This window comes from Apteryx rowi, unplaced genomic scaffold (assembly GCF_003343035.1).
Source record: "Apteryx rowi isolate R43461 unplaced genomic scaffold, aptRow1 scaffold_565, whole genome shotgun sequence".
NCBI classification, from domain to species: Eukaryota; Metazoa; Chordata; class Aves; order Apterygiformes; family Apterygidae; genus Apteryx; species Apteryx rowi.
Window position 1 is genome coordinate 174,603 of NW_020450833.1, and position 12,791 is coordinate 187,393.

Below are 12,791 nucleotides of genomic sequence, written 5' to 3' on the forward strand. Positions count from 1 at the left end.
AAGCACTGGAAAAGCTTCTGCAGGGGCACTGTGACAAGAGTTGCCACACACCAGGAAAAATCTGGACCAACTGGAGAAGAATAATTAGGGAGTTGTCTGAAGCCTATGCTCATCTAGAATGAACTTATGTTTAATTTCTAGAAGGGAAAATTGAGTGTAATATGACACCCATCTCAAATACAGGCAAGGCTAATGAAGAGAGGAGAGAATGAGTCTGTCCTTCCTTCCTACAGTGGACAGAAGGAGGCACAATAACTTGGAAGATTCAAATTAGATGCTGGGAAAAGCTTTCTAACATGGCAGTGACACACTGGCACAAAATTCTGGGGGATCTTGTGGAGTCCCTAAGAGAGTGGAAGATTGTTAGGGGCAAGTTAGACAAATATCGGTATAGCAGCTCTGCCTGAGAACAGCAGAGTGGACTGGATAATCTCTTGAACCCCCACCTCCAGCCTTAATTTTTTATGATTCTATGTTATTTCCCATGAGTATTTCCCAGACAGAAATACATGATCATGTATGACATGGATGGTAAATTCAACACTTTCAGGCCACACTGGACATACTGTCCCTGCGCAGATCAGCTACTGAGTAAATACATACTAAATCTGATGCTTCCAGGAAGCACACCTAAGTGTATATCTGCACTCTCTAGTTATGCATGCGCCACGAGCACACAGCCACAGCCACTATGTAGCACATGCACAGTATGCTGTTTAAGTCTAGGAAATGTTTGATTCTTTGCATATGTATTGCACAATGCATTTGCAAATGTATTTTTGAAATAACTGGGATACCCAGAAGCTCTGCAGTTTCCTTGTCAGACATTCAGAAGTCTTTGGTCAAATGTAAGAAATTCTCAAAATTTAGCTGGGCAAAAGGGATATGGCTAGTGAAGTCTGGATGCACAGTGACCTTAGGTGAAACACCAGTGCATAAGAGAGATTTACAGATTGCTGGTTTCTAATTCACCTCTTGCAAGGGAGAAGGAAACAGTGGGCTTGGAGAAGCAGAAGAGTCACCTTAAGGACAGACCAGGGAGGGAAGTAGGATGCCATCTTTACCTCCCTACATAATTTCCAGCACACCCCCTCTCTTACAGACATGATGGTTAAGCTGTAAATGTCCTGCTTAAAGAACAATGATGGTTATCTATGACATGAAGTTGCATTAAAATACTCTCTCTCTTTTCATCCACTATAATTTCCATTCCAGAAATAGCCTTAAGGAGAGGCAACGATTAGATTATGAATTAGATTCTAGATGACAGAATCAATTCAAACTTGCAATAGCTGACTTTTCCCCAATTTTGGACACATACATATGATATGAATTATACTTATGACTATTGTGCGTTTTCCATCCAAAGACAGAAGGAGTCACAGAAATTACAGAAGCAGTTGCTGTAAGTGCCATTCTGTGTAGGTGGATATAGTAGACATGCCGAGAATGATGACTGTATGCAACACTGATCGGTATCTGGCAGGAATGTATGTATGCACACTACAGCTAGAGGAACAGGATGAATATGAGAAGCACGAAGTAGAGCATAATACTTTATAAGAATAAGCTGAAAAATGCAAATGGACTGATCCTTATCTCTTTTACATCAGTTTTACATGCTGCTGCCAACAATGAAAGTAGTCTTGATTGATAATTGCAGAGGTGAAGAATGAATTAGGTCTGTAAGACTGAATTTTGTTCTTAAATTAGGTATGTAGTGTATTCCTACTCCTGGGATGGTTGACTGGAAACCTGCAGTAAAGCCTCTTTATGAAATCAGGGATGTTGTTACCTGCATCCAGAAAGTTACAGGGTAGTGATAGAATAGCAAGGTATTTTGCATAAACTAAGGAAAGAGAGAGTAGCTAAGTGGAAATAGAGAACAAACTTTTGGGAGAGTGATGCCCTTTATGATAACAGAACTGTTACTGATTTTATAGCGAGCCTGGACAAACCGCAAGGGCAAAATATGGCCCTAATGGAAGAGAGAAGAAAGTAATGGCTTTAAATTGCAGTAAGGGAGGCTTAGGTCAGACATTACAAAAACCTTTCTAATGTTAAGGAGAGTGGCCTAGGTTGCCTAGGGATGTTAGGGAATCTCCATCACTGGAGGTTTTTAAGAACCGGTTAGACAAACATCTGTCAAGAATGATATAGGAAGGAATGATCCTGCCTAGGGGGAGGGGATGGAATATATGACCTCTGCAGGTCATTTCCAGTCCAATTTTTCTATGATTCAGTGAAAAGGAAATCTTGAGATGAGGAAAAACAACAAATTAGAAAAGACAGAGGTGAAAAAGACAAATACAACACAAGGGGCAGAAGAGATGAAACTAAGAGGGGTGGCACAAAGAGCAAGAAATACATTTCAAGCAATCCCTTTTATGATACAAATAAAGAATTTCAATTTTTTCTGATGTCAGCTAATGCTTCCTGCAAAATACAGATATTAGGGCTACTAAGGACTGAAGTCTATGGAAAGTGATGAAAAATAAATAAAGATTTTGATGTAAAAAGAGATTCTAAAACACTTTGAAATGCCACCATAATACCTTGCAGAAGTAGTAGTTTAGGTGTTTTATGCTTCCACTCTTCCTGTAAGCTGAGTTGTCTACTCAGTCTGAATTTCCTAACGTGTCAAATGTTYGTTGCTGAGAAAGGGTCATGGTATACCACAGCCATTGCTTGATTCTAGAGCATCATGGCAGAGCAAGCCCTCCTTCAAACCTACTCATACTGCATGACAGGGCATAGTTTTGAAAAATGTTTTCTTAAATCTTCCAGCAAATCAAAAGAACAAGTTATTACACATATCCACTCATTGCATGCCAAATCACTTTCACAGTCATCTCTGCCAGAATGTTTTCCCTGTGGCCCAATTACTGTACCCATCACCTGATTTAGCGTACTCAACTACATCCAAGAAAATGCAAAAAACAAAAGTGCCTTCTATTCTGGCCAGAAAAAGGCCCAGTCTTAGGCACAGATCCATGCACATGGACTCATACTGTGCAGGAGTAACACATTACAGGCATAAATCTTACTACAGAATGAAACCTACATTTGACTTTTTAAAATATGAAAGCTATTTGATGCTTTTAAGTATCTTCTCTCTCAGAAATACAGTAAAATGGACCTCTATACACCCAGCTCAGACTGATAGCATAGGAACATTTGGAAATCAGCATGAGAAAGCTCTTAGGGTCCACACAGACCGTGCACATGCTCAGATTAAAATGAAGACAACAGCAGAGAAGTGCTAGTGCACTGTGGACATAATTTGGGATAGGACAGGTAGAGAGCTCTTTGACAGCATTTGCCTAAGTTCCCCTTCAAAGCCTTATTGTGGGACCAGAACTACATTCAAAATATAAGCTGTAAACGAAGGCCTCTGGGCTCTCTAAATGAGGCTGAGGACACAGCTGGGCTTCTGTAGAAGTTATAATTTTATATGCAAATCAGGTGCATCAGTCATCCTTCTGACCCCCATCAGGACTGATGTAATGTCACTGTTATGACATTAATGTAATGTATAATGTATAAATGTATAGGTAAGTGCATAATTCAAAAGTAACAGTAATGTTCCTACAGTGAACAGTGCTTTACTTTCTCTGTGCCTCAGTTCCTTAGAATGATATAACTACTGTAATAATATTTTCCTATACCCAAAGGTGTGATGCAGTTATATTGACTTTTTTGAGATATTCGTGTTCTACAAGTGCAGATGCCATAAAGAACACTGGTCAGGAAGAGACCTAAGTTACGAGTCAAGTGCCTATGCTATGGCATGGAAACATCTGATGCAGTCTCTTGTAACAGTAAATAGATAGTCTGATGGTCCTGACTTTCAAAATCTACTATTTTATCCATGGAACTGTACAAAGGAATATGGAGAACATCACTGCAATGCTAATGATAGGGAGAGGAAGAGAGAAAGAAGGAGAAAAATTGTCACCCTCATCACTGAAAGTCAGATATTATAAAAAGCAGAAAGAAAAACAAAGTTGGATTGAGACAACGCAATTTAGTGGCTATGTTCAAACAGAGAGAAACAAGAGTGCAGTTTTCATAAAACAAGACAGCATCAAAGCAATAAGAGCATGGCAGAGAAGAAGTGATTGAAAGCTGATTAGATTTTAATGGGAGAGAGGAAGACAAGGGATTGCATGGAGTTGTTATAATGAGATGGTAGAGTGTATGTGGTAGATGGAGACTGCAGAAAGAAAACTTCTGGCATGAAATTTGGAAAGTGGATGTACAGAGAATGACCACAGGCTCATCTGAGAGCTGTCTATGGCTTTTCAACAGCTAATTTGAAGCATGATAGCCAATGACAACAAAGACAGGGAACTGACTATATAAGAAAATGCTGCCTAGTAGATAATTTTTTTGTGTTGAAGTTGGCAGGAGACCAAAGCTGGTAGTGCTGTAAGACCCAGTGAAATATGAAAAATTCTGGCAAGCACTGTAGATAAAACAAGACTGAGGACAAGCGAGACTAACGGCCAGATTTACTGAATCTACTATGTAGAAGGAAACAGCCAGACAACAGCAAGCAGGGAACCATCTTGATGAGGTATAACTGGAAAATAATATAACATGTAGAAGGTACTTTTGTATTCTCTCAGCAAGCAAATAGTTTTGAAAACACCAATTATTAGGAAAGCTAACTTAAGGAATTCATGAACAGAAAAGTGTTTTGAATCCCAGTAGTCTCTGGCACCTGGATTCTTCTTACCTAACTTCACTTATTTAACAATTATTTTTTTATCCTAAAATAGCCATCCTAGTTCCCTCTCTAGTCCATGGAGAAAACAGATACCTTAAGGTACCTATTAGAGATTCAACCTATCTAAAATGATTCTTTCTGGGCAGCATGGATCACCCTCTGGACATGCCTATCTTTGTCTGTCTCTAGTGGAAATCGTTACTAGCTTTCACCAAACACCTGTTTCATGACTAAAGTTGAGCAAGGGGAATTCTGTCCTAAGTTTTGACTCTTGTAAGACTCTGGTTCATGGTACAAGTTCTTCTGGCAGTCATGTGGTATAAACATATATTGTTAAAGATACAGAAGAACCCCTTAAAACAAGGTTTTCAAATCTGGAAGCAAAATGACAATGTTAACGATTTGCTACAACAAGCTCACCTGTTCTTGAAAAAAAATGTGCTTTTAGCCATATAACATATCCCTCATTAGAGGCATAAAGGAAGCATAGAAGTTAAGGCTACACTTCTATTATGGGATATAAACAGCTTAAAAAAGAAAGAAACACAAGATTAGGGAATAGAACATACTTTTTCAAGGAAGGAGTCTACAAGGGGAGTCCGAAGGATTCATACCAAATTTTGTTGAATGGTTTTAGCAAGCAGCAAGACAAGATGGTGAAGTTGAAGCAGCAGGAGGCATAGATTTTCTTAGGTTAGTAAAGAATACCATGAACAATCATGAACAACATACAAAACCTTTTTACAACATGCTTGGGGAGCATTATGACAGACAAAATACATAACAGATAGGTGCAAAATAATTCATATTAAAATGAACCATTTTAGTGACTCACATGGTAACAACCAGGCAAGCACAGATGTATCATGGTGGATACATCTGTTTATTGAAAAAAACTGCTCAATGAGCAGAGATAGAAAAAAAGCAGAATGTTAGGCTGTATTGAGATAAAGACAGAAAATAATGCTGAAAATATTATAATGTTGTTATGTAAATCAGTGATGCATTCTCACTGTGATCATGGCATTCAGTTCTGATCACAAAATCTCAAAGAGATTATTGTGGAAATTGAAATGGTTGAGAGACGGGCAGTAAAAATTATTAGAGGTACAGAAAAACTTGTTTATGAACAGAGATAAAAAAGACAAGGACTATAACAGGAGTATGAACAGTTACCCTCCTTAGAAAGCCATTACAAATTCTAGGAGAATTCTCAGTGTGTGTATCAGTGATACTGTTTAGATTAGCAAAACCTTGGAAAACTGTAAAAGCACTGAAGCTGTAACTACTGAACGTAAAGAGGAACAATCCCTACAGTGTGTAGTTTAAAGAGCATAAATCAGAAGCTTCTCTTTATTCTCTAAAACTAGAGCAATAGAGTTACAATGGATTGCTTCTGTACATTAAAAAGTAACCTATTTACAATACAGAAAAAGAAGCACTGCTTCACAGTACACATAAGTAATCTATGAACTCATTTCCATGAGGGGACATTGAGGTTTTAGTCTGTCATGTCTGAAAAAGTTGTATGAATAAATAACTCATGTAGTCTACCCAAGTAAAGCTGACTAAAGACAATATCTGAGGCATTTAAGTCTTCAGGTTTTGGGCAAAAAGTAAGCACAAACACATTACTTAGCAACTGAATTAGGCTGCATGGGTTCAATTATTATGACTCGGCCAGCAAGCAGGAGCTTACTGTCATCGCTTGCAATCACCTGTTCTTTTCCCTTTCTCCTGTAGTACTCAGTTTCTAAGAAAATGACAAGTTAGAAGTTAAGCTAAGATCATCTATAACTGGAACATTTTACTACATTATTTATTTCCTCATTTATTTCTCTGTGACATTCTCAAACTTTTCCAAAACTTGTCTTGTACTTTTTTTTTTCCTTCTGAAGCTTCTTTCATCAAGTTACAAGACACCAAATGCAGTATGACGCCATGTTCGAAAATATTTTGAATTCCTGCTGAACCCTCTGGGTTTGAGCACTCAGTTCTTCTGAAAGCAAGGTTTTGAATTTAGGACTAAATATGCTATCATTAGCCAAACACAACAGTTTGAGTAAATCGTTACCAAGGCAGCAAGATAAATTCAGAATCTCCTTATATAATGTATAATTCCATTTACTTTTCAAATGATATGGCAGTCAGTATTGTGCTATCTCATTTGCTTTTTAATGTTCATCAGCATGATTCCTATGAAGGATCTGGCTCTCTTGCTTCAATTCTGCTGCTGCTGAAATCAATGGCAAAATTTCCTCTGACATTAGTAGGGGCCTTCGGTAAAAGCAGACGAACCAGTAGAGGGAGCACAAATACACAGAAATAATTTTCTGTAGCTCCTATAAAAATGATAATGTATAGTATTTTTTTCATATAGTATTTGTATTATCTTTTTTCCCCTGATCAAGAGTACTTTCTAGATGGGGTTACAACAGGTGAAGGTAAGGAGGGTCTGTGTTGTTGGTAGCCCTTCCTGCAACCCCCTGGACCTCAGCAATCTGACTGCATGAGAAGCATGGGCTGGACTCTGCAGGACTGATCTTAGGAAAATAATGTTTTCTAATCACATAGCACTGCTCGGTATACCAGGACAGCTGTTTTCATAGGACGATACAGGGCACATCTTTGACTCTTGCACATGACCAGAGCTCTGCTTACCTGCAATCTGTGCAAGCTGCTAATCTGTTCTGAGTACAGCACCTGAGTGCTCAGATTGGGTGAACCACTACAATACAGCATGATATGGCTAAATGGTGGCTTTCCAACTCGAACCCCAGCTGTCCTTCAGCAAGCTGCCCCCTTCAGCAACAGATTGTCCCTTCATGTGAGTCCAGTGCCTCTAGCAGTGCAGAAAAGGCTTGCGTCTCTGTCCCCTCTCTGCCTACTAATTTTACTGGCAGACTTTGCCTGGAGGAGATTGCCTTGCTGCAAGACTCAGGAGGGACCACAGCTGTGCCAGATGTGTTGCTCTGCAGGTAAGAAGGTCTCAGAGAATAATACAGGACCTCTGTTCTCCACTTAGCTCTAAATTTCATGGGTTTCAAATGGGATCTCAGGATTGTGCTGTTTTTTGAGAGCTTCCCTCCATGAAGGAGGGAAAGATCTAATCTCTTCAGGGGATTGACTTAAAAGAAAGAAACAAACAAAAAAAAACAAATGTAAACTGCTGAATTTCTTAGTCCATAGTCAGGCTTTCTAGCATTGGAGAACACACAGCCTGCTCTCCACGCATCTTTCTTTGTTTAAAACCACATACGTGCAGCAATTGAAAAGCACTTGCCAGTAGTAGAAGTCTGCTCCCATTAAAGAAAATAGAGGTAGATAAATGCCAAGTGCTTTGGAAAATGCCTCTGCTAAATACCATAGAGGATAGGATGGCAAAAAGAGAATATAACTATTTGGATGTGAAATATCTTCAAAACAAACAAACAAAAAATTTGCCTTAGAGATCCGCTGGCTATCTACATCTAAAATTGAAAAAAATCTTGATTTGGAGTTCATGTGGCCCTGGGATTCACCAAACCTACAAAAGGCTGCTAACTAGGATTGGAGGTGTGGGCAGGACTAGCAAATAAGTACTACCAGCAATAGAAATGCTAAGTGGAACATTTAAGTGAGCGACACTTTCATAAGTGCCTTTTTGGCAATCACATTTGTTGTCTTTTCCACCCTCAATTTCCTCTCTTTCAGAGAAAAAAGGTGGCAGTGCAATTCTTCACTCTGCACATGTAGACAAAATTAACTAATTTGACTTTAGAGTACTATAAAAAGAACTACAGAAATCTCTTCAGACCTCAGTGAAATTGCTGCATCCATCCTGAAGTTTGTGAACTACCTTGTGCTTCCACTGAATAATAATTTGTCTAAAAATTTGTTCTGTTTGTGCAAATACACACAAACACTTCTATTTTTCCAGTGAAGAAGGCTAATAATTTCATTTATTTTTGTTTTCTTCACACATTCCAAAACATTTCAAAACCCAGTCTACTGGGTGACCATTAACCAAGGAACTGAACTTTATGGGCCAGATGGGTCTCTCCTGTCTCACATTCCTACCTCAGAGACAGAAAATTTCTCAGCTGGCCCTATATACCTTTAAAAGAAAAGAAAAAAACCCAACTGCATAACCCTGAATGTATGAATTCTTTATCTGACTTACATTACATTATAACTACCTATATAATATGCATTCATATACTATATATAATAGATTTCATCTTTATTCATATAATAGAAGTTTTCAGAAAGGTCGTGAGAGTCAGTGAGGAGTAGAAGATGATTCTCYTGTACATTTGTTTTTATAACCATTCAGACTACAGACACTTTACCTGTTGGCCTGGTTTGAGTGGGGATAGTGTTATTCCCTGGGTGTTGATCACTGGGAGTATCTGGTTGCCGATGACAGTAGCAATGATCTGACCCTGGGCGTTGGTCAATAACTGTGGAGTAATTGGCTGCACTTGAAGGCCCTGAGCTCCACCTGCTGCCTGGTTGGAGGGGACTGGATTAGGCATCAGCGGGATTGTTCCTATAATCTGGAGAAAACAACACAGAAAGTGAAACACAAATATTTGCCACATGTAATTACTTGTTTTATGCACATCAAATCAAACAAGTGAAATATGTGCAGAGAGACAGATACGACAGGCTGATGGAGGAAACTGAACCTTTCCTTTACTGCGATGATTAGGACTTTCAAACACATTTGATGAGTCACATGTCACTTACACATCTTAGCATTGGCCACTGTCACTCCCAGCAAATCCCCTGTGACTAAAAGTGTATGAAACAAAGTTCTGGGCCACCCTCTGGTCCCTGGGTGATGCTTGTTCCCACCTCTCATCTGTAGAAAGGATTAATGAGAGTGAAATAATGCAAATGTCTGTCCCGTTCCTCTTGCTTTCTACAATTCATCCATACAAAGTTATTGACTGGGAACTCATGTGCCTATGTAATTTTCATTGATTTACTGTTACCTAGCACTTCAGCTGACCACCTATTACTCCATGCAATCTCAGTGAGGAACAAAGAGGTATTGGTGCCTTTCAGGATATGGCTCCTAAAGAAGTGTTCATAAAAATGTGACTTCTTTCAGATGACAACTAAGTGGTGCAACATGAAATGGGAGAGCTGGCATTAGATAACACATTTCAGCTAACATTTCTGGGGCTAATACTCCCAGAAAGTGACATTTCTGACATTTGAGAATACAGTGATTTCCTAAAGTGTGAACATGCCTGTATAAAACTAATACTAGGATAAGATGTCAAACACATACTGTAAGAAAGATTCTCATCGAATCAGTGGCTAGGCTGAAGAAAGTTACTCTGTTGGAAGACTCTTCTTACAAGTATGAGAGCATCTGAAACAAACTTCTGATGAAACTTGTGAATAAAAACAAACTTCTTTTTCAAACAACAATGAATGGAACCAGAGTTAGAGAGATCTGTTTTGCGTTCTTTTATCTTTCCTGTTGTAATAATCCCATTTTGCTCTGTGTCTTCTCTGATTTTCTCTGTCACAATAGCCCGAGAAAACATCTATTCCATTGTAAAACTTCCAGCTTTCCCTCTCCAGAGCCCTTAGTTCCTTTCCTTTATCCTCAACATCGACCACACTGCAATGTCCCTAACTCCCACCCATGCCCCTTAGGTCCCCCACTGATATGCTCCCAGTTCCCTCATGTCCCTTATCACATACTTCAACCTATTTGGTTGCTGAGAAAGAGGATGGATTATGGCTGAGTTCTCCCTCTTTTTCCTCAGCAGGGATATTAACAGGGTAGCTTTCCTCAATCCATTTGCTGATTCTCATTCAATTTAGGAACTTAATATCTTTTTAGATCTCTTTATTTCTGATAAATTTCATTGAAATTGGCCAGTTGGTTCAAAGCCATTAGGTATGGTACAGAGAGATGGATGGATGGAAAGAGAGAGAAATGGATAGACAGCACTATTCATGAGACTCATTTCCTCAGTAAATCAGGCTAAAGTGTTTTTAATGAAACTTGAAGGAAAATCTGTCTCCAAAACAAATACATGCAATTCCTATTGATTTCAGCTATTAATTTATATTATATCAATGAGAAATGCACAATACAGTGTAAAATTAGCTCTAAAATAACTGTTTAGTGAAAACATCAGTGGCTTTGTGGGCAGACCACTGAATTTTTTTCTGAGATGATTGTAAAACTAGACAAACAACTTGAATCTCCTGCTAGAGATAAAAAAACAAACAAATAAACAAAAAACCCCCCCACATATAAACTGTGTTATGAGGAATAACAGGTATCTGCCAAGACCTCTGCTTATTTAAATCCTGGGAGGTGATACACAACAACCCCAGCAAATCCATCCCTAATAAACCATCATGCAGAGATATCAGACGAACTCAGTCAGGCATAGTTGGAGGGGCGTGAGCCTCTTTTCAGAGATCACCCTCTTCCTTACCATTATTAGGCTATGATAGATCTCAATCAAGTGACAGTGTCCTAATGAGTTACTGCTCCTTCAGCAGTCAGAGCCTGCCCGTGTGCCTCCAGGTTGGCTCAACGGTGAAGTGCAATGCGATAACTTAAATCAACTTTTTCCACTAAAAGAGTGCACTCAGCTATGGCAGCTCAGCTAACAAGTGGTAACTCCTGGAATCATCATCACTTTACCAAACTCACTCAGTCAATACAAGTCTGGATGGGAAGACCAGAGAGCCATAAAGAAAATCAGAACAGTTCTCCTGTGCAAAGGCCTGGCAAAATGGCAATCCCACCTATTAAGCTGTATTATAAGAGCTGCATATATCAAAAGCATTCAAAACACTGTAGAGATATTATTTAATTTCTCCTTAATACATTCCTCAAAGGTAGACAGATTCTATAAAGATTATTACCCCCATTTTACAGAGCACGAAACTGAAACAGAAAGGAGCATTGTCAGACATAGGTTATATTTGGAAAGTTAGCCTTCTACATTGGAATTGCCTGTGAGTTTGCTTCTGCAGACCACAGTACCTTTGGGCTTTTTTAAGGTGTCCCTAGCTGAACTGCAGCTGTTTTACAGCTCATGTGAGAAGATGGCTGTTCACTGAGGATGGAGATATTCATTGGGATCACTATTAGAGTTCAGAATGTTTTCTAAATTCTGACCTTCAGCAGGAATTAAACCAACTTTCCTGTGGTACAACATGTTAATTGCTCCTAGTGCTCATCGCCTGAAATATTTATGGGTCACAAATATATTCTTTCACTTTTAATGTATGTCACCAAACAAATGGAATAATCYTTATCAGCAGAAATGTAGCAAAGGGCACTCCTTGCTTTACCATGTCAGTAAAGGACACGACCTTGGAGTGTCATTACTAGGCCTATAACTTTAACTATCAAGGTCCTAATCCCAGCAAAGCAAAAAATGCTGTGCTGGTGTTATCAGTAATAGAAATGTTTGCATCCACATTTAAAATGCATTTCTTGGACTGCATTTGGACATTTTACAGAATGACAGTGCTGAAGTGAACAGTTTGTAAGGTCAGAAGCAGAAGGCTATCTATATATATTAATGTATGTCACATACCATTCTGTACATGGCATACAGTACATGTACACAGCCAGAACTGGAGCAGGGAAAGCAYACAGCTATAAAAGAGGGTCCAGAAGGACAAATGCACAAATACTCTAAGGAATTGAGTATCACCATAGGAGCCAGGGGTAAATCTGAATGGGAAATAGTTTTCCCACTCTGTAAAACTCATCAAGATTTCAAGTTTTTTTCCATTTTATACCAAAATGAAGCAAAATCTTGTCAGAAAGCCACCTGTCCCTGGTTAACCAACAGGGCTACTTTTTAGGGCATACATCTATGATATGGCTAAACCCAGACTCAGGTTTCTGCACCCATTACCAAATACCTGAACAGCTGGACTAGAAGGGTTCTCTGATTCAAAATGCTCAGCTTTGTATGAATAAATATATTATTCTTGGGGTAGGAAGCCTGAATCTGGGTGTCCCACTCAAATCCCTTGTGAGTGTCCTGATTTGGGGCCAGATAACTCTTTCTCTGATTTG

The 12,791-nt window shown here is 39.0% G+C and overlaps 1 protein-coding gene across 1 annotated transcript in view; it reads right to left on the reverse strand.

Moving 5' to 3' along the window:
• POU6F2 (POU class 6 homeobox 2) overlaps nt 1–12,791 on the reverse strand; it is a 311,703-nt gene that overhangs the window by 16,169 nt on the left and 282,743 nt on the right. Inside the window, exon 7 of the mRNA XM_026082027.1 lies at nt 9,064–9,270. Within this exon, the coding sequence (XP_025937812.1) occupies nt 9,064–9,270 (207 nt within the window). The remainder of the gene's footprint in view (nt 1–9,063; nt 9,271–12,791) is intronic.